The sequence below is a fragment of the Orbicella faveolata genome, unplaced genomic scaffold (genome assembly GCF_042242905.1).
Source record: "Orbicella faveolata isolate gen_17 unplaced genomic scaffold, um_ofav_v1 contig_46, whole genome shotgun sequence".
In the NCBI taxonomy this organism is placed as follows: domain Eukaryota; kingdom Metazoa; phylum Cnidaria; class Anthozoa; order Scleractinia; family Merulinidae; genus Orbicella; species Orbicella faveolata.
In genome coordinates this window covers 15908359-15931266 of record NW_028301576.1, presented here as the reverse complement: position 1 = coordinate 15931266, position 22908 = coordinate 15908359, and the positions used below count along the sequence as shown (strand labels likewise).

General features: G+C 39.6%; 2 protein-coding genes and 1 pseudogene across 2 annotated transcripts; 1 reads left to right on the top strand and 2 right to left on the bottom strand.

Moving 5' to 3' along the window:
* The first annotated feature begins 6812 nt into the window (after positions 1-6812).
* Positions 6813-18966, top strand: LOC110047469 (voltage-gated purine nucleotide uniporter SLC17A9-like). The gene is made up of 10 exons (XM_020753222.2): positions 6813-7441; positions 8952-9171; positions 9865-9964; positions 10351-10602; positions 14143-14239; positions 14435-14522; positions 15290-15324; positions 16357-16528; positions 16620-16649; positions 17772-18966. Exons 1-10 carry the CDS (start codon positions 7232-7234, stop codon positions 17909-17911), a joined length of 1344 nt encoding a protein of 447 aa, XP_020608881.1. The 5' UTR covers positions 6813-7231; the 3' UTR covers positions 17912-18966.
* On the bottom strand, positions 11310-12275 carry LOC149098615 (uncharacterized; annotated as a pseudogene).
* LOC110047470 (potassium channel subfamily K member 15-like) lies at positions 18902-22908 on the bottom strand. Its single transcript, XM_020753223.2, has 2 exons — positions 22104-22908; positions 18902-20384 (listed from the first exon to the last, which is right to left on the bottom strand). Exons 1-2 carry the CDS (start codon positions 22420-22422, stop codon positions 19771-19773), a joined length of 933 nt encoding a protein of 310 aa, XP_020608882.2. The 5' UTR covers positions 22423-22908; the 3' UTR covers positions 18902-19770.

The window sequence follows — 22908 nt, the reverse complement described above, 5'->3', positions numbered from 1 at the left end:
AACTTAAAATAAATACATAGTATAGTTTCGTATAGTATAGTATATATAGTATAGTTTGGTATAGTTTGGTGGCCGATTGGTATCAGCCACCCCACATTAAAAAATCCTGGATTCGCCCCTGAAAGCCAATGAAATTTTGAAACTTGGTGTCTAAAGACCAACCTTGATCAACATCTCCACCATTCCTCTGCCTCCTTCAGTTTTTCCACCGATGCGACAAAAACGAAAACCGCTTACGTGAAATTGTACTTCGCGGCTTTGCAACTTAATCACATAAATAGGGTTGTAGAAAATAAAAGAGGGCACAAGTCAAAGTAACGTTCCACTACAAAATAAATGTTTGTTATCTTTATTTCTCCACGGAAAATCATTTCGGAAATCACAGTTCATGGCTACTAACCAAGAGACGATCAAAGTAAGAGAATTCCTCAGTATAAGGTTATTTTTAGACATGAAACGTCAGCTTCGCAAACTAAAAATAAAAACTTCAAGGTCAAATAGCTAAGTTTCTCCGTGCACTCCGACGCAGCCTTACTGTTGCTTTGGAAACTATTAGGGTTAGGGTTTTGTTCTTTAATATGGAGAGGTTTTCAAACGAGTGTCGTAAAACCAAAATCAAAGTAACCAGTCTAGCCAATCACAAAAGAGACAGGCAATACAGTAAACCAATCAAAACTATAAGAAGAAGTTACATGGAGCTGACGCGAAGCGCGGGAAAACGAGCGCGAACGAGTCACGATTGGTTTAAGTCTAACTTCTAGGGCAATCACGTGACTTGGCAATGCAAAACCAATTGCTTTTCGACACTCGATTGATCACCGCTCTAACTTTGTTCTTTGCTCAGCATAACAGCACCGTATTTAATGGGTAGAGTTTTTTCTTTCTAGGTTCAGTTGAGTTCCTCGAAACACTTATAGTCTCAAAAGATATTTTCAAAAACGGAACTGAATGTCCAGCTGCAGCTGACTCAGAAGTACGAGGCTTAGTTGCTATATACACACAAGGTAGCACTATATATGCTCGTAATTTCGTTGTCGTGAGAAATGGTCATTGCTTAAGTTCGTCATCTTCAGCTTTTGAGACTCAAATGTTGTGTCAAATGATTCGATCGACAGTATAACAGTAATTCTCAGTCATCGGAGAGTTCTGGTGGGTACTTCAGTCGTCTTCAGTCGGAGGGGTATCAGAAATTGTCGTAGTAACAGTAGCTATTTCATCGCTGGTTGAGAGGGACAGGTCTGTTTCTGGTCTGGTGGGAGATTCTGTTGTCCGTGAGTCATTCTGGGATCTTTCAGGTTTTTCTTCATTATTTTCTGCTGATTCCTCATAGTTGCCCAACCTGGTAAAAATAAAATGTCAAGCAACATCTTTTATACAGTACCCAACTTTAGGATCCAAATTAAAGTGTGGAAGGGAGAATCTCTAGAACCGGGGGGGGGGGTACTCCCTTCCACATCTACATCTACATCTACAATAAGCTGAGTCGGTAAAATCGTGAGATATCACACCAACTTTAACAATCTGAATAAAAATAATACAATGAAATACTAAAGAATGAAATATCTAAATAAAACTAATACTTAGCTCTTATTAACCGAGCAGGAGGTCTGTATGGGAGAATCTTGACCGAGGTCGTGAGTACAGACCTCACTGCGTTCGGTCTGTACACACGACGGAGGTCAAGATTCTCCCATATAGGCCCACTAAGCTCGGTTAATAAGATGTTTATTATATGGCGCAAACAAGTTTAATGTAACTGGTTTTGCGTACTAACTGACATTTTGCTTGCGAACGGTAATGAGCTCAATTTAATTCTGTCAAAGTTTGCTCGTCCTCTTTACTTTTTTTTCTTATCAGGCTTTTTGGCACTTCCGTAAATAAATATTGTTAAATGAAAATACTCAATGATTTTGCATTTTAGTTTGCAACTTTTTCACTGCAAAACATTACAGGTCTAGATGGGAAAATCTAGATCGTTTTCAATATCGATTTCAGCCAATCAAATTCTAGGCTGCGAACGCAGACGTATTTCCGGCTGTCGCTTGTCTCCGCCGAAAAGAATGTCTGCGAACACGAGCCAGGAAACGATTTCTGTGACGTAATGACTTTTGTTTCTCCTTGGCCAATCAGATTCCATGATAGAATGAAACTCGAGTGTTCCTCGCAGCGAATACCTCGCGCAGTAGCTCTGGGGCTACTTGAGCTAAACTGTGATTGGCTTAAAATTCCTACGTCACAGAAATCGTTTCCAGGCTCGGGTTCGCAGACGTTATTTTCGGCGGAGACAAGCGACAGTAGGAAATACGTCTGCGTTCGCAGGCTAATCGAATTCGTGAATTTGGTAGTTCCCAGTCCTTGTGAGACAGAGCCATATAATAAAATGGAGTATTAATTACAGGTTAACGCACTCAGCGAGTGAACTATCGGGATTTACCTGCACGAGTTCACTAACAATGAACGAGAAATTTCAATACCACACTCGGCAAAGCCTCGTGCGGTATTGAAAATTTTCGAGTTCAGTGTTAGTGAACGAGTACAGGTAAATCTCGATAATTCACGAGCAATGAGTGCGTTAACATTTTAATTATTCAAATTCCTTGAATACACTTCGCAAAGAAACACTGCACTAAAACCACTATATTTGAGTCAGCCGAAGCCATGGTGTAATGACAGTGGTGTGTTGAATTTACACCACGGCTTTTACACCACGATATGACGTCAAGGTGGTTGTCTCGTCACAACCCAGTATCACGTGGTACAAATCAGCCAATTCGGTAGAAAATCAGAATTCGTACAGTGGATGAAAGTTGAATAATAATAACTATTAACTAATTTTGATTTAAAACTATCTAAGGACGTTGTATTCACAATATCCTCAGGGAGAATGTTCCATTCATTGATTGTTCGTTGGAAGAAAGAAAACTTAAAGATATCTTTTTTTGCTCTAGGAATTACAAACTTAAAAGCATGGCTATATAACCCTTATATCGGCTATATAGGTATGTGCGGCCCCAAAGGGTATGGTTTTCAGCCGTTTAGGTCACAAATTGGGTATCGATTTTGGCAATTTTTGTCACAAATAGGGTATGTTTTTTGCGCTCTAGTCTAGAATTGGGTATGTTTCTTAGAAGAAGCTTCTTTTTCATCGTTATCGATAAGACTATCAACAAAAGCCCTTCATAAATTATGTTTAAATAGGGTATCGAACTTTTGGTCAGGTCATAAATAGGGTAGCCTGAGCAAAAATCGCAGATTTTGGTCATAAATAGGGTAAGGGTTTGGAAGGCGGGCCGCACACCTCCACTTAACTTGTCTGGGAGTACCCCCGCCCCTCTGGGGGGGGGGGGGAGGGCTTTAGAGCCTTACATTAGGACCTCAATGTTTTGGCTTTGGGTCAGAGTTCATGGTTAAGTGTTCTTGAAAAATTAAAAAATTACTGTTAGCATATGGTGTGCTTTGTTCCATAGAGAATGCGGCATAGAGCCCCAGAGCCTTGAGCTTCGGATATTTGTAGTTTCCAGGCCCTGATCCTAAATTTCTTTGGAACTTTGGTTTTTCCATCACCTGATTTGCTCCTCTGCAGCGAAGTCAGTGAAGCCCTCACAAGTACTTATTGTCGATCAATGTCTCAGTTCTTGGTTTGGCAACAGATTCCAGGGCCGTAGCTAGGAACAGACAAACTGAGGCACCTGCCTCAGTCATTTGAATTTTTTCGTTGTTGTTTTTTATAGTCATCATAAATACCCTAAATACCAAGGGACAGAATTTAACCACGCACATTGCAGTGGCTTCGGCCGCCCTGGATTTAGTGAAACAAACACTAAAGCAGGGCATCAAGAAGTAGTCGCAAGTTGAACTTGCGAAGCTAGTTTCGTTGGGTGGCCAAACAGACTTGGAAGTAGACCCAAGTTCGACTTGTCTCTACTTGAGAGTCCGTTTGGCCAGGGCTTCAGAAAATGAAGATCGAAATAAAAATACTGTCGTTTTCTTCTGAACCTGAACGACTTCTCAGGAGCGCTGCAATACGGATTAAAAGAAACACTGAATAATGAGGAGACCAACTAACGTTGCTTTTGAAAGTGTGGAGAAAACCGTGCTACAGTTCAACTGATTATTCCAACGTGAAACCTTTCTAAAGCCATCGAGTATAGCTGACCCTGGTAAGTTTTCCAAACTTCCTCTATATATACAGTAAAATAACGAAAACATTTCGAAGCTCCCGCTTCAATATTCAGCTGTATAAGTCCCAAGACATCTATATAATAGTTCTACCGTACCAACCAGGCACATTGTACGATAGGCAGATTAACTTTGCAAACATGCCCTCAAATTAATAGAAAGAAACAATCGACATCACACAAAAGCGTGAACAAATTGCATGAATTTAGTCTAATGAGAATCAGTTTACGTTTTGTTTAACTGGGGATGATTTTCTACGTTCAACCTTGATGAGAAAACATTTCGAAATACAGTAAAGTTGACTACTAAAGGGAGCGAAAGTAAACTACGAATAGACTGTGTTACTCTTTAATATATTCTTACACCTTTCACACTAGTTAATGTCTCGATCGTTATTTTCTTTTCTCTTCTTGATAATGGTGTCAAGATGACTTCAAAACGTAGTTTACGTTGCTTTCTTTTTGAAATCAACCTTGATTTCTATAAAAGCTTTTTTGTTTCAGTTTAATTGTACAATGAACTTACCCTCTATCCAACAGATGGTTGATTGTAACTGTGAGAACGAACAGGAGAAGTATAACTGATGATACAATTGACATTTTTATCAAATACTCTTAAGTGTGGGAAAAGTAATAGCTGAAATTGATTTATTATTTTGAACCCGCTCTGGGGTCAGCAATCAGTAACACCTGTTCCACTTCTAGTTTTGTTAAAAGCTGCTTGAAGTTAATTGCTTGACAAAAGAAGCCCAATTAGTTGTAATTTCATTTCGGTATCCTAACGGCAAAAATTCCTATTTTAATATTTGAATAACAGGAGCCGGCTCATGAATAACCATGCTTCAAAAAAATAATCATGGAACTTAGAAAACTGCAAGAATAAGAAAAAAATCTTCACAGCTGCGTGGGATTTCGAACAACCTTGTTGCTAGGAAAAACCGTGGGAACGAGGTTAATTTCGTAAGCTTGCTTTGTAAATTTATAACAGTTTTACAATTGATAAGTGAATAAAGATGGTGAATTTTAAGTTCGGTAATGAAATGTGACAAGTGAACTGATCAACATGACACGAGCGTGGGACAAAGAAGAAATCTTCGTATCTTGTTCGATATCAGCTGAAAATTACAATTGAACAAACCCCGGCCCTTTGTTGTGTCGTGTGTGTTTGAAGGTACGAGCGCGCGTTGAAAGAATTGTTAGCGGCTGAACTTCAGTCGTCTCCTCCAGTCCCACGGTAACAAGTCGATTAGCCCTTAACCGTTTAGCCCCCAACCAGAGGTCAATTAGCCCCCGACCAGAAGTCAAAAACATAGTCGACTATTTCTTGAGGGGGGGGGGCTAATCGACTTCAGGTTGGGGGGGGGGGGTAACCGGCGAGGGGCTAATCGACTTGCGGGCTAAAGACTCTCATATAAAAAGAACAGGGTGCTCGGCGGGAAATTTGAAAGGAACCCCTAAGAGGTACTAGGATCCTGTTTTGTGGGCGATCAAGACCCTAAAAGGTACTGCAAAAGCTCCTCTGCTGTAGACCATTTGAGGCTGAACACCCCAAGAGGTGCTAAAACCGCGTTTTTAACCCCTTAACGGTACGACGACAAACCATGTCCTTTTTATATGCGAGTCCCCCACCCGCACGTTGCACACACCGTCTTTTCGCGAGTGTGCGACTCAAGTGTCACGTGACAGGTGATAAACTGTGACGATTTTTTTGTTGATTGCATCACGACACTATTGGTCCCATTGGTCTTTGATTATCCCAAGTTTCAGGAATTTCTCTTAAATACTTTCCAAAGTAGACATTTTGGCGCGAAGTTAGTTGGTATAAATGTAGGCGCTTGAGAAACATGCGCTTAAAGTTTCTTACACGATGTATTAAGCATTTAACAAGCCAGCAAGTGGAGGGCTTTTCCAGGTTGCATATCGGGGGAGTGTAATGGTTGTTGTATTTTGTAAAAAGTTACCGTAGTTGTAGGAAATATTACTTTTTATATAGTAAGTGAACGAGCCTGTGATGGTGATTCAGGCAACGCTTTCCACAAGTAATTACAATTATTGAGTTGTGCATGTCTTAACAGCCTTTCTAGAAACTATCGTTCTTATTTGTTCAAACTGATCTATATTTGTGGTCACTTTCTGACTGTAAACAACCGTCGCTATGGCCGTTGCTACGTAAAAAAAATTTACTACTGTGTACTTTCTTTGAATTTCACACTCAAATTCAGCAAGATCGTTTTAACATGCTTTTTACAAGTATTCAAGGACTTAACATCTTATATTTTTTTAAAAAATTACATTTTTCTTGAACGTCGTCATTTTTCAGCTTATCGAGCCACCTTAAAAAGAAGTTGATTTATTTGTTTACGTAGGTATGGCTTTCGGTTTTTTACTTCTTAAATTTCGTTGGTTTTCCCAACATTTTTTCCGTTCTTCTACTCTGTGAACAGGCTCCCGATACAGAAACAGGCTTCTCCCTAGGCTCGCTCGGACGAACTTGACTTTCGAGTATCCCGACCTAGCAACACAAATTACAATGATTCGCGCTAAAAATGGACAAAAAACTCAAAACAAAAGAAAAGTTTACCGGAAAGTTTGTCTTCGGAAGCTAGAGTCACGGGAGATTAGAGTGGAACCTTCACCAGGCTTGGTCGCATGGTATCTCCCGGTCTCGTCAGACGTGGCAAAGCGAAGGCGCACGGCGTTTAGTCGATTTCATTTTGGTAAACAGTTTTGGATTATTGGCGACTCGAATACACTTGATGGGACCGGTAACTGAACTCTTTATTGTTAGATAACGGAAGTAAGTCTCTGTTCAATAAGGATTGCGATATTGTTACGCTTCAAAGAGAACTGGATAGAAAGATGCCTTCCTAATCAATTAGTGCAGATGTGGGTCGCATAGGTTTATTTGGCAGAAGAACTCCAGAAGTCACTGGAAAGATCGTCGACAGAATCACTTTGCCTCACTGTAACGTGCATGAATGCCATATATGCCTTAAGACTGAAGTGATCTTCGTATCAGAAAATCATTTAAACCAAAGAACAGAATTAAACAAATGACTACTTCGGTACCAATCCGGTTGAAAATCGACATGGAAAGTGATCGTCGCAAATCAGACAATGGATTTCAGTGGCCAGAGGAAAGTAGAAAGCATTGGATAGTAGCGATGTTTTGTGGCACTCTGTTATTGTACGCTACGAGATCGGCTGTGCCCTTGTGTCTGGCAGCTATGAGTTCTGACATGAATTGGGACAAGGAGATTGATGTAAGTTTGTAGTATCTTCAAGCAGTCGATAGCCAATTCGCCCAGACTGATGGTTTCCTTGAGCTAGCCGAGTGAAAAAGTCAACATTATAGGCATAGTGAAACAAAATTACACAGTATATGACATTTTTAAACTGAAGTATTTCTCGTTGGATTCGTTCTTTAATTCACTTTCAGACCATGGAGCTAACAGTCAGAGCGAAACCACAGTTACTCCGTAAAAACTAAAATCTTATACTAAGACGTTCTGAGGTAGTCCGGGCGAACTGTTTTCGGGCGAAACGACTGCAATTCGGTGTATGTATTTATAATAAGATTAGTCGTGATGAGCAATACCGAATGTTTTGAAGATCTCTCTCTTTTGCACTGTTAATTTACGAATAATTTTATTTCATGTGCGTACACAAAGTTTATACAACTTGGTCAGTAACAGTCCTAAAGTAATACCTGGACACGCACAAGCCCCTTATGTTTACCTTCTGCATGTGGAGAGGAGGAAGTGAAATATTTATCGATTAATATTATGCCTGTTAACCTAAAGTTGTGACTGGTTAGTACGTTGCTTAGACTCTGGATCGATATGTCTATATTCTAGTGCTATCTGGGGTCACTGTTTTGTGTTCCTGGGTTAGGCCGTGTTGTGCCCCACCCAAGAGTTTAGATGGATACTGGAGCAAAGTCGGGGCCACCTGTCAAAGTGCTGGTGGTAAACAAGATGAATTGTTCAAAACAACACACAAACTTGTTGTGACACACAGGTGTACATTGCTGTATCTTGCAGGAAAGTAGAACTATCAGTATCTGGTTTTGGCCAAGTTGTGTATATCGCAGCACATTCACTGTTCTGGTCAATCGTTTCCACCTTGTGGTGTACGCAGTGCAGTCTTTCATGCAGTTTGTCTCCTAGCACCTTTGTCCTTCAATTTGCACTGCATCAGGGCCTTTATACAGACCCAGAGTAACTACTGTACTCGAACTAAATTGAAAATTTGATTAATCAAACTTAATTGAACTCAGTTGAGCGTAATCAGGTGACTGGGTTTGACTGAGTTCGGCAAATGTACATAATCAAACTCTCACACAAAATTTTGAGCAGTTAGACTTTGACTGAGTTTGATCAAGTTTGGCAGTTTAAGCTGGAACGCATTTGATTAAAAATGGGAATTACAGTGGAACTCCGTTAATACGACCACCTTCGGGCCATGAAAAATTGGTTGCATTAATGGGGTGGTCATATCAAAGGGTTTCTTTAAGTAAGAAAATGACTGACTGAGCTTTTCTTTGGGCCAAAATAAAGTGGCCATAATAATGAGGTGGTTGTATTTATGGGGTGGTCATAAGGTGGGGTTCCACTGAATGTAGAAAAAATGTCTATGTTTTGCTGAATGTTTCTTTTTTCTTGGGTTTCTTAGAATTATTGCATTGTATTTTTGTTTGCGAGAATATCACAAAATTTCCTATTGGAGTCAGCGAAAAAAATTTAAACCTTGACTTGTTGCTGTTTATTTCAGGGAGCTATCATGTCGGCATTCTTCTGGGGATACATGCCGGCACAGGTTGTTGGTGGATATTTAAGTGATAAGTATGGCGGTGAATTCATCTTGGGGTTTGCAGGAGTGATCTGGTCCTTGTTAACTCTGGCTGTACCATTTCTTCCCATGTATCCAATACTCTTTGTATCTCCCACTATGATCATAATTGCTGCTAGGATGTGCACTGGACTCTCACAAGGTTTGTGGCTCAAGACGTATGAGATGTATCTTTCACATGGAATCTTAGAAGGATTGCAGGTGCAGATCTAGGATAAATGAACCAATTCCTAAACCAACTGGAGAGGAAATTTCATGTTTTCAGATAGCTAAAACATGGTGAATGAAAACTGATATCCATTTTTTTTTTATTTCCATATCATGATCTCGTGTAGATTCCGTCAAGCAAATAAAAATATACACGTTAATCTCCTAAATTCCCTTTTCCTGGGTTTCTGAGTCATTCTGACTGATTTCCATAAATTGATAGAGAGCAGTATACATGTAGATCTGTGCCTAGTCTCCTCTGCAGCCGTTATTAGGGTCGTCACGCAACGCTTCTCTCCCGTCAAGCGTTGTGTGACAACCCTAATAACGGCTGCGGAGGAGACTAATCTGTGCCTGGATTGACAATTTTTTGTGAACAAGTCATTGCAAAGTTGAGCATGTTTTAGAAGACAAGCATGTTTAAGAAGATATGAAATTGGGAACTGATTTACTGGTGGCATTACAGTCCATATGTTAGCGTACTTTGTGCTTTGCCCTACCATCCATAGTATTGTCATGGCACTGACAAATATCTGATTCACATTCTGTTAATTTGCTTATAGTAGAAACAAAAAACCTTTTTGAACCGTTGCTCTTTATATCTACATAAATTTTTGTTTCATTACAGGTTTGCACTATCCATCATTAACAAACATCATTGCTAGAAGAATTCCTATAAAGGACAGAACATTTTTAACAAGTACAATATTTGCTGGTGGTCCAGTAGGGTAAGGAATAAAATTAATATCATCTGACCAGTGTAAATACTAATATTGTTTCAATACTTTTTTCTTTTATATAATTATTTCAAAGTGCTCTTTGACCCTTCACAAATTACTGTATTTATATTTTTCCATATTCTGTTACAGTCCAACCCCTATTAAGTGGCCACCTATTGAACAGCCACCCTTATTAGGCGGCCAGTAAACAAAGTCCCGATGATGGCTTTTCTATTGTTTTTACCTCTGTTAAGCAGCCAACCCCTTTTAAGCAGTCACTATCCATTTCCCCGAGGTGGCCATTTAATAGGGGTTGAACTGTATTTACTTCTTTATTCATCTCTTTATTTATCTACTATTCTAAACAATCTACAATTCATTTGTTCTTTTCATAGTACGTTGTTCATGGGAAGCGTGGGCTCAATATTCCTCTCTCAATTTGGCTGGCATAGCGTCTTCATCTTTCATGGCATTGTGGCACTATTATGGGCCTACCTTTGGAAATTTCATATAGTTTTACCTGAGCAATTTCAAAAGCGAGAACAGTTTGCACTTGGTAACATTAAAATGGTTGAAGCAAGCAGTTCTGAGAGAGCACACATGCTTAATGTTCCGTGGGGAGCATTTTCAAGACATCCAGCTGTGTGGTATGTTTTTTGTTATTATCCTGTGTGTTTCCTTCTTGAAATGGGTCTGCAAAATCTGCGAGCCAGCGAGCCGTGCGAGCCATGCGAGCCATGGTGCAAGCCATGTGAGTCAGGCAAACCATTTTTGCGAATATTTTTTTTTCTTTGATTGGTCTGGGAGGTCGTCAATCTATTCACCAAGAAACATCTCGCGCCCGACTATCACTAAATTAAACTACCGCTATAAACCGCCCGCCCGCCATCTTGAAAGTGGAGATGACCCTGAGGACGAGTATAAATGGTGCAACCTCGCTCCCAGGATACTCTCTCTTTCCCTGGGAAATTAATTTTAAATTTATCTGCAAAAGTACCTAAAATTGAAATATTCCCAGAAAAAATCCTAATCTCGCTTCGGTTGCCAGAACTATTGCTGTTACATCAAATATGAAAAATGCTCTAAACATCTGTACATCGTGCCAAGTCTTGCGTCATAGTAATGGCTGCCCTGAGTTGGACAAATTTTTTTTTTGTTTCATAGTTTTGTTATGTGTAGAAAAGTTTGTCCATTCAAATTGCGCAGGATCCGCAAAACATAAAAACAATGCGACAAGAATTTATTAAGGTTCAAGACTTAAGTAAGAAACATTTTCTACGAGAAACGCAGTGATAAAAGTATTGACAAGCCTGCACAACTCCTGCTGTTCGCAGATGAATAAGTCCTAAAGCCTTCATAGCTTAGCTTTAACTAGGATGTCTTTTAGGGACTTTCCCTTGCGATATGAGATGATGGGGGGCTCCTTAAAGATTTCTCTCAGTTGTGGTTGATTATCTATAAGGTGCCATTTCCCCATGAGTGTGTCTTTTAGGTTAGGCCACGCTGGGTGGTGTTGCAGCTTATTGTGTTACAAAACGCAGTATTTTCTTTTGAGCGGTTTTGTTTTTCTGTGCTAACAACATTTTTCTGTCAGAGAATTTAATCTCTGAAAGGTGTTTCTCTACAATTCTAGCTGGGTAATCTCTATTCTGCAGGCGTGTTTTGAAATTACTCATGTTTTCCTCAAAAGTATTATCAGAAGCCTTAACGCTTCTCCTTTGATGAAGCCTTTTGTGACACCTGGTGGATGACATGAATAGAAATTGGTGTATTGAAAGGTCTCTGTAGGTTTGAAATGTGTTCGCACGTCAAGAAAAGCTTCCTTATTGAATCTGTCCCCTTTGTACACTTTTGTGTCCAAGAACGTAGTTTCTGTTTCTGAGATTTCAGTTGCGAATTCAATCGTTGGGTGAAAACTGTTTGCCTTTAGAAGGAAATCTTCTATTTTGTCTCTACTTGTGTTCCACATAGATATGACGTCATCGATGAATCTTTTCCACAAGATGGGTTTCGTGTTACTTTGTCTGAGTATTTCTATTTCTATTTTGGCCATAAATATGTTAGCAAAAGCTACGGCTATTTTCGTTCCTATGGCTGTTCCATGAGTTTGGAGGTAATCTTTTCCACTGAATTGGAGCGAGTTTTCTTGTAGAATCAGATTGAGTATTTCTCTTAAATACCTGCCAGGAATTGGAGGGTTCTCGTGATAAAACTCTTCGTATGCCTCGCATACTGTGGTAATACCCTCTTCCTGTGGTATGTTTGTGTAGAGGCTGGTGACGTCCATTGAGACAAGAATGGTGTTCTTAGGCAGTTTAGTCTTCTCGCCGATGAAGTTAAGAAAGTCTGTTGTATCTTTAAGATATGAGGCTTGTCTTTTTGCTATCGGCTGAAGAAGGTGGTCAACAAAAGATGAGATCCTTTCTGTAGGGCTGTCACACCCTGATGTAATAGGTCTACTGACAGGTGTTGCTTTGTGAATCTTTGTAAGTGTGTAAAACACTGGTATTCACGGAGGGTCAGGTGTAAAGGAAGGGCCATTTAGCTTCCATTTTGTTTATGTGGCCTTCTTGAAGTAGTGATCGAATCAGTCGATGAACTTTTTTGGCTGTGGTGTCAACCATAGGTTTGTCTGAGGGTTGGTATGTATATCATCAAGTTGGACTTGACCCTCGTTGAATTTATCTATTCTGTTCATTATGACAGTTGTGGTACCCTTATCAGCTTTCCGTGCATTGTGAGGCATTTTAACCGGAAGTAAAATTTGTAGCTATTTGATTTTGTTTTTTTAGCTTGGCTTCTGATTGGCCTATTCAAAAAACTTTTTGGTGACAGTTTGTGTAGTCGCTGCAAGAATTTAATATTGTGATCTTATTCATCTTGTTCCGTTGATCTTGCTCTTGTTCTCGTGCAAATATAAATGTAACAAATACAAATTCTTAACATTTGTACTGTGGCTCACATGACTCACATGAGACTCGCATGACTCGCATGGCTCGCATGGCTCGCAGGTTTATAAAACTCTCTTGAAATGCTGGTCCCTGAATATACATGTATGACAGGCCAAAATTATAAATGCTGGATCAACTTCATCCATACAGTTAACTTTTAAATAAACCCCCCCCCCCCCCCCCCCTGCCCAGGCAATTATTGTGTCCTTTGCTGGCATATATTTGAGGTCTGGCTTTTAGATTAATCCCAGATTTGAGAACCATAACAGTATACCAGTTCAATGTACTTTGCCTATTCTACAGTATACATGTAATGAAAATTTGCAGACACCATACACAGACTCTACTGAATGCACAAGAAGTTGGTGACATTTTATACTGGTTTTGTAGTTGCCTTTGCCTTTACTGTAACTTAGTGTTAAGCAGTAAGTGTTAATGACTAAAATGTGAGGCTGTCAAGAGCGATACTACTAATCTACTGAATTTTAAGCTAAATTACAGCAAAACCTTTTTAGGTAACAATTTCCAAACAGCATTACTGAATACTCTTATGATAAATACTCAAAATGTGGTAAACTTTAGTGCTATATACAGTGTGTAACTACTACTTGTCACATGCATTTGGGCTGGCTGTGATTTAACGTGACATGCATTTGGGCTGGCTGTGATTTAACATGACGCGCATTTGGGCTGGGTGTGATTTGACTTGGGAATTATCGGTAATGTTTGGTTTCATCAACTGAATTTCATAGATTGTTGCATGTATCCTCTGAACTTATGTAACAAAATGTTGTTCTAGTACGGCTTTACAAGTTAATATGTGTTGCATTTCTGTTTGCTAGTGTAAATACCAGTATTGACTCATTTTGACTGACAGCAATCAACACATTTTTAAGTTGCACATGTCTAGTTGACATAAATTTCAATGTTGCAGAGCAATAGGAAACATTTGCAACTGTTCAGTTATTGAAATAAAATGGTTTGTTTTAGTTTATTTGACAGTCATATTGCATTCATTAAATACATCTTTCTCATAGATAAAATTCAGTACTGATAATTTTGGAAATCAATTACAGTCAATCAAATGTTTTCATCAATATACAATGTCAATCTATGAAGTCGATTTTGCTATTCATTGTCATTGGTTTTTGGTTTTATTGAATTTACACCTGGGGGTTATGTGTGAATTTGCCATTTCCTTATTTGATTACATTCTTGTCTTAATGTATGTTCTAGGGCTCTTGTCATTACGCATTTCTGCCAGGGATGTGCATTCTGGAATGTGTTTGCTTGGCTTCCCATGTATTTTGAGGAACATTATCCTGGAAGCAAAGTGAGTTGACCATCATCTTTAAGCCTGCCTCTGGGTTCATTTTCACACATTTGTACTTCATTAAATTTTGCCAATTGACTTGAAAATAAATTGTGCATTTGCTAGTCCACTTAAGTGATCTCTGTCACAAGATACTGGATTATGTTTTGCCATGTGCAGAGTTTGGTTATGATATTGTGATTTATTTACTTTTAGAAATGGGTATTTAATGTTCTTCCCTGGCTGCTGTACTTTCCAGTTGCATTGTTTGCAGGACGCTTGGCTGATCACATGATTAGAAAAGGTTTGTGATTGGATGCAAATCCTCCAGTTCTTACTGTAACATGTTGTGTTTTGCCACACGCAGATGTATAGGGGGAGCAGGGATGGTACAGCGGCAAGAGCACTTGCTTTCCACCAATGCGACCTGGGTTCGATTCCAGCTGGTGCCATATGAGGGTTGAGTTAGCTCTGGTTCTTGCCTTGTTAAGAGGGTTTTTCTCTGAGTACTCTGGTTTTCTTCCTTCCACAAAAACCAACATCTCAAAATTCCAATTTGACCAGGCCAAAGGACATGGATGAAAACCAGCTGAGGCTGATGTGTTTTTTCCTCAGAATATTATTCATGTTATTCAATGTGATGATTCTTGCTCCATTGAAGTTGTGGGTGTATATGAAGCTTTAAGTCTTTATTGAGTTTGATAGGTATGTGAGATGACTGCCAATAATCTTAAAAACCTACTTAAAAAATATAATTTTTTCAAAGTTATCTTCTGTGACTAACAAACATTCTAGGTGGCTTCAAACTTGTTAGGAGACTGGGGACTAGTCTACCCTCATTATCTCTTTGCTTATTTCCAAACACTGTACTTAAGTTGAGCATTCTTTGAGTACTTTTAATCTACTTTATAAATCTGAATTTTGGATTTGTAGTCAAGGAAAATTTGTAGACGCATTGACACAAGTGAAGTGCTCAAGGTCAGAACAGTCTTTTGTCCAAATGCAGACACCAGTTTACAGAATTTGTTTCATATTTGATTCATTAAATGCTATGTTTGTTTATTTCCATAGGGTCCTCTGTAACATTTGCCAGGAAGTTTTTTCAGGTAAAGCAAATTTGAGTGGAACTGAACTGTAGCACGAGGTGACAAGGAGTATTACCATGCCCTGAGAGTTTTTTATTTTTATTTTTATTTTTATTTTATTTTTATTTTATTCTTTTTTGGGGGGGGGGTGGTATCCCCCAAAATATTCTGTGACTGGTTCCCTGGTGTACATGAAATGTGAGAATAGTGATTTTTTCAATTGTATTCTCAAGATTACAAGACTATGACCTTGGAGAGGACTTGAAAGCCTAGTGAGGCATGCTAACTCAAGAATTTGGTGGAAATGTGTGTTAAATCAGTGGGCCATATTTAATAATTTTGTTGTAGAGAATGTGGAGAAATAAGTTGTTTCATAACTCGAGAGTGGAATTTTAATGGAGTGTGAATTTGTTCCATAGTGGGGAAAAAAGAATGAAGACGTTGAGAGGAAAAGATTGAAAACAGTTACGCTTATTGAAAGATAGGAGTAAAACAGATAAGGAGCAGTAGGCCGTTTCGGAGTTACCTTGTGCCTCTGTTTCAAAATGATTCTTCATGGAAAACCTTTCTTATGAAAATGAGTTTGATTTGCGTGAAAATGAACCTGTAGGCGGAACACATTTTCATATGAATGGTTTCGCACAAAGACTAGTTTTGACACAGAGCATACTTAGGGGAGGCAAAAGGCAACTCGGAAATGGCCTATTTAGTTCATTATTCATGATAAGAACCAGTCGTGAAGTAGCTTCTTCAAAGGGTCTCGCGTTTGATTGTTTGTATCCTGTGACCAAGCTCTTTTTGCAGCCTAATGATGGGTGGAGGTGGGGGTGGAATCACTCTATACTCGTTCCTCTCTTAGTTGTTTTAATTTCAGAAAAACTACCACCATATCCAACTCTGTTGTCTACAGATAACAGAACTGTTGACTTGCCCACAAGTCGAGGTGTGAAAGCCGAGCTCGGAAAGCGAAAAAATGACTGCGACACACAAAACTTGAGACTACCTAGAACTTTGAGAAAGTCTAACAAAACTGTATTTTTTTTTTTGTTGCAGTCTGTGTCCATGTGTGGTGGAGCACTGTTCATGATACTTATCAACAAATCTACTACGTTCAATCAAGCACTCTTCTGTATGATGATGGCTATGAGTCTGAACGCGCTGGGTAACTCGGGCGTGGCCGTCACTCCACAAGACATGTCACCCAAGTTTGCAGGGACACTGTTTGGTAAGCTGCGGATGTTATGAACTTGCTTTGAAATTTTTGTTGTTCACCTTAGATTGTTGATCACTGACATTCTGTCTGTTGCTGGTTCTAGGTATAATGAATTCTGCCGGGGCATTTTCAGGTAGGTTCTACTAACAAAATTCACTTAATAACAACAAGAAAAGCGCAAATTCAGTTGTCCGGTACGAGCGTGGGATAAAGAAAATCTGACTCCCCTAGTAATTAGTAATTTTCGTTCGCTAGTTTTAAGAACATCAAATTTCCGCGAGGCAACTATCAGACGATAGTTCCTCGCAAAACACGCTATTGTTTAACTGGAATAATGCGTACAATGTGCAACCACTCACAGCAAGTGGCTAGTTTTTCAGCCAATCATGAACAACCGTTATACCGTGAGTTTGCTTACGCGTGAGTAAGCGAGTTTTCCCACTCTTTTCTGCGGTAGCGTGTTTTCTCTTCGAGTTTGGTTGGCTCATTGTTTGTTACGACTGTTGAACGATAGTAATATTAGATAACTGATTAGGAAACTTTTGTGTTTGTTTGTTTTTGTGGCTTAAGGTGGCTCAAATTGAATTTCGATGGGTCATTACAACTACTCTGTATCAGTTGATGCTACAATCATGGTAGTAATTTTTTTTATATAGATATTATCAAATTTTGATACGCATGATAAGACGCAACTTTTGGCAAAGTTTTGGCAAAAATCTCTACATGGGGTTCAGAGCCAATTTAAAGTTTTGAAAATTCAAGGTGGCTCTTAACCCTATGTGCAGAATTTTTTTTAAACTTTGCCGAAAGTGGCTTCTTATCAGGCTTATTAAAATTTGGTAATATAAAAATAATTTCACCTGCCGTGTTTGAATTATTAGTCCCTAAATCTGTAATTAAGGATGTTTTTAGCCGGTCATACCATTGCTTTGGTAACATATTGTGTCACGGAAATTCTAACAACGTGTTCACCAATGACTGGGCAGTTTTTTGATACTGTGATTGTAGCATCAACCGATAAATGGTGGTTACGATGACCCATCAAAGTCTAAGTCTTGGAAAGTGCTGGAAACTGTTTTGAGCCACCTTAACATGAAGTTGTTGACTGATTTTAGAGGCGCTATGGGCGCAGGAATGGTGGAAAATGGGACAATCGAGAAAGAGCTCGTCTTCCGAAACTGGAAATTTGTTAACGCAAATGTGTTTGAAGTACCTCTGGAGACTAAATCGATTATTTGATTTTCCTTTCACACAGGAATTGTTGGCACTCTGATCACGGGCCATATATTGGAAGTCTCTTACAGCTGGAAAAATGTGTTCCACTTAAACGCTATAGTCCTGGTTTTCGGTGCTGTCATATTCCTTGTATTTGGAACAGCGAAGAAAGTTGTGTAGAGCTGCATTCAGTTATTTATTCGGGAGAGAATTGATGCCTGGAAACTCGACCTAATGAAGACTTCGGGAGAGAATTGGAAGACTTCAAATGACGACACTTACTGGGGGATTGGAATTGGATAATAGATTAATTCCATTAAGGTCCACGGTCTAGAAGATGGGTTTATTCAACGGTCATTTGTCAAGGTCCTGGAAATATCCTCGCTCCATTACTATAAATTTGGCCGCCATTCAGCGGACTTGGTTTGCGTTGACGAAGGCCCAATCGGGGTATTTTACTTTTTCTGTTTGAACAAGCCGAAACGCTCTCGAGCAGAAGGACGTTAATTAGATTTGCTTCCTGGTCTTAAGTCTTGAAATTGCAAGAGAAGACTTTGAAATAGTATTTTAGTATGGGAACAACTGTAAATATATTCTTAAGCCTTTAGCTTTCTTGCAACCTAGTCACCGCTGCAAATATAGCACTCTCTTAAGTTGTAAATGTTCTGGGCACCGTCACGGAAACTAATCTCATTTGAGGGCTGGTAAACATAATACGCATATGAAGACATGATCGATCATGTTTAATACGCGTATATAGAAAAAAATTTTAAGCCGGAGTTAACATAATCTACTGTCAGAATCGCACCATTTCTATCCCCGCTATCCCCCGCTCAGGAGGCTTCCCAAATTTGACCCAGAAATTTCATACTGCTGACGCATCTCTTGAAGAATCGTTGAAGGTCCTCTGATTGGTTGGCTGTGGCCCGCGAATATTCGTAACCGAGCGACAACCAATCACTACACGGATCTCTGATCGCGCTACGTCATAACTGCGACTTGAATGCTTTTTAAGAGGGGAACTAGTTAAATAACTAGTTAAATCCTGCATGACTATCTTACATGGAATCACTGCTCGTTACCATTTTTCTCTGGGGCTTAAATGTTGCACAATAAAAAAAATGGCTTTACAGACGCTTTCGTCTCAAGAAATGTTATTTAAGTCTCGACTTATCGTATGTTGATACTTTAATCCTGATAACTTCGACAATAAAATTGTTTTTACGTAGAAAAAATTGATTATACATTTACTTTGGTTTGTATCCCGCTCCTTTTCGCTTCTCATTCACGTTTACCGTGGATTCGCTTGCGACGGTTTAGCAGGCGAACGTTTGTGGAACAGAATTTTTCTCGACCTCTGTGTCCTTGAGGGCTGGTTTTCGCTAGCGACGGAGTCGAAGTCGAAGTCGTGATCAGAAGCGCAGAGAGATACGATCTAGTGAAAATCAAACCGACGGGGTTGGAAGTAGAACACCGATTCTACTTATGACTCTCGCTTGCGTTCTCGTGAAACTAAATTGTCGGAGTCGAAAGTAGAAGCGAAAGAACAAACCACTCACAATGCTCGATTCTAGGCATCGTGATTGGTTTGTACTTCCGACTCCGACAGTCTAGTTTTCACTGGATCATAAGTGACGGAGTCGTAAACGGAATCGGACGATATGGAAACGTTCTGATTCTCCGACTCCGATTCCGCCGAGCTTATGACTCCGCTTATAACCCAGATTTTCGAGTTTTACTTGGTTATAAGCGCGCTCTTACGACTCCGACTCTGTCGCTAGTGTATATAAACCAGCATTAAGTGTTTTTCTCATCAAATCTTGCTTCCGGGTATCCCCACAACAAAGAAGTCGCATTCTCGTATTCCGCTATTCGATTTGCCCGTAAAAAGTCGCATATAAAAGTCCCGCCAAAAGGAGACTCGTTCAGAATGGCAGTTTTCGCAGCACCCGCTAATCCGAGTTGATGACGTACAGAAATTCCCGGATGTACGTCTTGGGTCGGTTTTCACAGTGCTTCTTATTCTGTTAGCCATTCTGTTACTGTATAGATTCTTGTCGTTGTCCATCTTTTGTTTCTTTCTTGATACTTTTCAGATTGACCGAGTTGTCTTTGCTGAAGATAGATGACCGACTTCTCCAAGTGGCAGGCACTTGCGACATTTCTTCGATGGCGTTCAATATGGAGCAGATAACAGACGACGTCATGGACAAACCCACGATCATAAAGGTCAGCATGATAAACGTGGCGAACAAACGCTTGCCGCTCTCACCCAGACCGAGTTTGTCGAGTTTCGAGGATTTTTCCACTCGCGGAAACAGATCACCAAAACCAATGGTGCTGTACGCAATGAAACTAAAATAAACCCCGTCGAAGAATGTCCACCCGTCAAATATCATATCTGCAGCTCCTCCCACTAGAATAACAAGCGCCATCATCATGAATGACACGGCTGCTGCTTTGATCCCCGCATGAGAGGGGTGCTTTCGTCCGAGGGACGTCTTCTCGATGTGTTTGATGGTGTTGTATATGTATCGTGTGATTCGTTCACCAACTGTTTTGAGCACGACTAGGTTTAATGGAATTCCAAGGAGAGCACAGAATATGCAGAAAAGCCGACCGCCAAACGTCAGAGGAACGATTTGTCCAAAACCTGAATGAAGGAAAAAAAAATTAGCAGTAAAACACTTTGCGCGCCTTACTCATCTTTGGGAGAGAGACATTTCGGAAAACGTGCATACAACCTCAAAGAGATTGGACCCTGGGAACGAAGTTGAGATCTATTCTGATGACGTACCACTACAAAGATTTCTCCAGGAAGGTGGTTATCTCTGATTGGTTACTCTATTGCGTGTCGAACTCGCGGGGGAAATTTATAGCCAGCACACAACTTATCCACTACACGCGTGTCTGCAGAGCTAAGTCAACATTACCGAGTTTTTCCATTCCCGTCCCAAGAGGCCGCGTTCCTTTTGGTCAGCACCAAGAATCGCAACCTCTGGGCCGGTCCAACAACGGAAGTCCGCGATTCACGAACTTCCCGTCAAATCTGACAAATCTGACTGGCTGAGAATACGAAACGAATAATCTGCACATGCTCAGAAAATCGGGTCAGGCCAGAGGTCGTAACATATGGAGCTGCAAAGAGTGAAACTTGCATATTTTGAAGCTATTTTTTTGTTGCATTTTTTCTGTACAGCATCTCAGAAGTTATGGACAACCAGTCGCCTTATTCCTATTAGTAAAGGCAAACCTATGATACCAATGATATTTAAAAATTCCTCCAAATCATATTCGCTTAAAAGTTCGTACAATTTTGAGAAGATTTTCAAATATCACGAGTAGTATAAATTTTTAATTGTTTGAGTTTTCATACGATTGTTCATTTGTAGTATGACAGAGAAAATTACGAACGCGCCTTTTTAATTTGTACTGCAGCGCAAAACTGCAAATTAAATATTAAAGATGAATTGGCATGCTCTCGGCCAATCACAATGGAGTAATTTTCTTAGTCATATAATTAATATTTTATGTTTAACTTTTGACTTAAAGAGTTCTTTCATAATATTATTTCACGGGACATCGTAGGTTGATTTACAAAGCTCACTCCTTTTAAATGAGATCTAGCAAAAGTAGTTTACAGATCTTTAAAACTCTTTTTGCGCCCACTTGCGATACGGTATATTTTTCTCCTGCTATAACATACAGTTTGATAAAGCTCGCAAAATGTTTCCATTTTTGCGTTCTGTTTAACTGTATAACTGTAAGATTACCGTGGCAACAGATCGGAGATGGAAAATACGACATATTTCAAAGGAAGCCGACCCAAACAAAGAATGAGTGAAAAGAAGTCATTTGGAACTGTTATCTTAAAATATATGGCGAAACTTATCATATTCTGATAAGGGGCATTCAGTTTACCATAACAGTCTGTTTGTTTGTTTCATTTTTCCGACTGAAAAAACGTTCATCTAGCATTCAGCTATTACAAGTCTGAGGTTTAATTCTCGACCAAACTAGCTAGATTAACACCTCTTACGAAAAAAGACTTTGAATAATAAAATGTAGCAACTAGAACTAAGCCTTAACGCTAATTTTCTGCCATCTAGGAGACGCACGGACTAGCAGAAAAACTAAAACTTTGCCGGTTGATGTTTTGTTCTCTTCCTCCATCGCGAACCTCAATCCATGCCTGAACTACAAATCTACCTCAAGAGAATGATCTCCTGTCTACCTACATTCAATCATCAGATTCGACCCCTATTATTTCCTGACCAAGTCTGTGCTTGACGACCTTGACTGCTCTCCAGCTGTTCCAGTTTAGACATAGCATTTAATTTCTTTCCGAATTTCTAAAGTAAACAAAACTTACCCATAGTTGTAACCACTGTTGTTGTGAACCAAAACGAGTGATAAAAATTCCAGTAGTCCTTGTAACTGCCAACGTAGCCGCGCTTGAACAAAACGCTGGCGTCGGAGACGAATTGTACAAAGTCCTCCTCGCTCATATTGTACTTTCGTTTGTAGTCACTCTTCAGTCCTTGATAAAAACCATAATGCATTCGATCGTTTTCTTCCTCAAGTGACTTAAAAATGAGAGCACAAACACACGTGTAGAGAACCAAACCAAACAGAAGGAGAAAAAACCTGCAGCATTGTCTGGTGTGCTGAAACTTTAGTTTGGTCGTCATTTTTCCAGATGAGTGAATCACTTCATTACTGCTGAGAAGAAAGACCCAACTTGCAATGGTTCCAAAATCAGTCTATTATAGTCCTCATTTTCCGTCAGCTTGCAAGTGAGTAGAAACCAAAAGTGAATGAGCAACCTTAATTTCCTCCGGCGACAGTGACTCTTTCGAATTCGAGTTTACCGTATCCAATAAAAAAGGTATTTGTGGAATGACGGATTTTCCTGTCGCCCAACCTTATCTTATCGTTCTGCAAAACAGAGACATATTTCATTTGCGTTCGTGCAATCATATATTTTCATTTGCAGTTTAGTCGATGCAAAAACCTGAATCACAATATATTAATAAATTGTAAACAAAGAACGAACTGAATTATTGATTTTGCAAATAATTAATGATTGGTTGTGTAGTCTCTTAGCTGGCGGACACCTTCCCTGGGGTGTTTCCTGCATGAGGCTTTCAACAAAATTGAACATTTGATTAAAATTA

Excerpts from the sequence above, each read along its gene's own strand:
- LOC110047469 (XM_020753222.2), top strand. The coding sequence starts at position 7,232 with ATGACTACTTCGGTACCAATCCGGTTGAAAATCGACATGGAAAGTGAT. Across the intron at positions 16,529-16,619 it reads GTTTGCAGGGACACTGTTTG|GTATAATGAATTCTGCCGGG; the intron begins GTAAGCTGCGGA and ends TGCTGGTTCTAG. Across the intron at positions 16,650-17,771 it reads TTCTGCCGGGGCATTTTCAG|GAATTGTTGGCACTCTGATC; the intron begins GTAGGTTCTACT and ends CCTTTCACACAG.
- LOC110047470 (XM_020753223.2), bottom strand. The coding sequence starts at position 22,422 with ATGACGACCAAACTAAAGTTTCAGCACACCAGACAATGCTGCAGGTTT. Across the intron at positions 20,385-22,103 it reads AACAGTGGTTACAACTATGG|GTTTTGGACAAATCGTTCCT; the intron begins GTAAGTTTTGTT and ends TCCTTCATTCAG.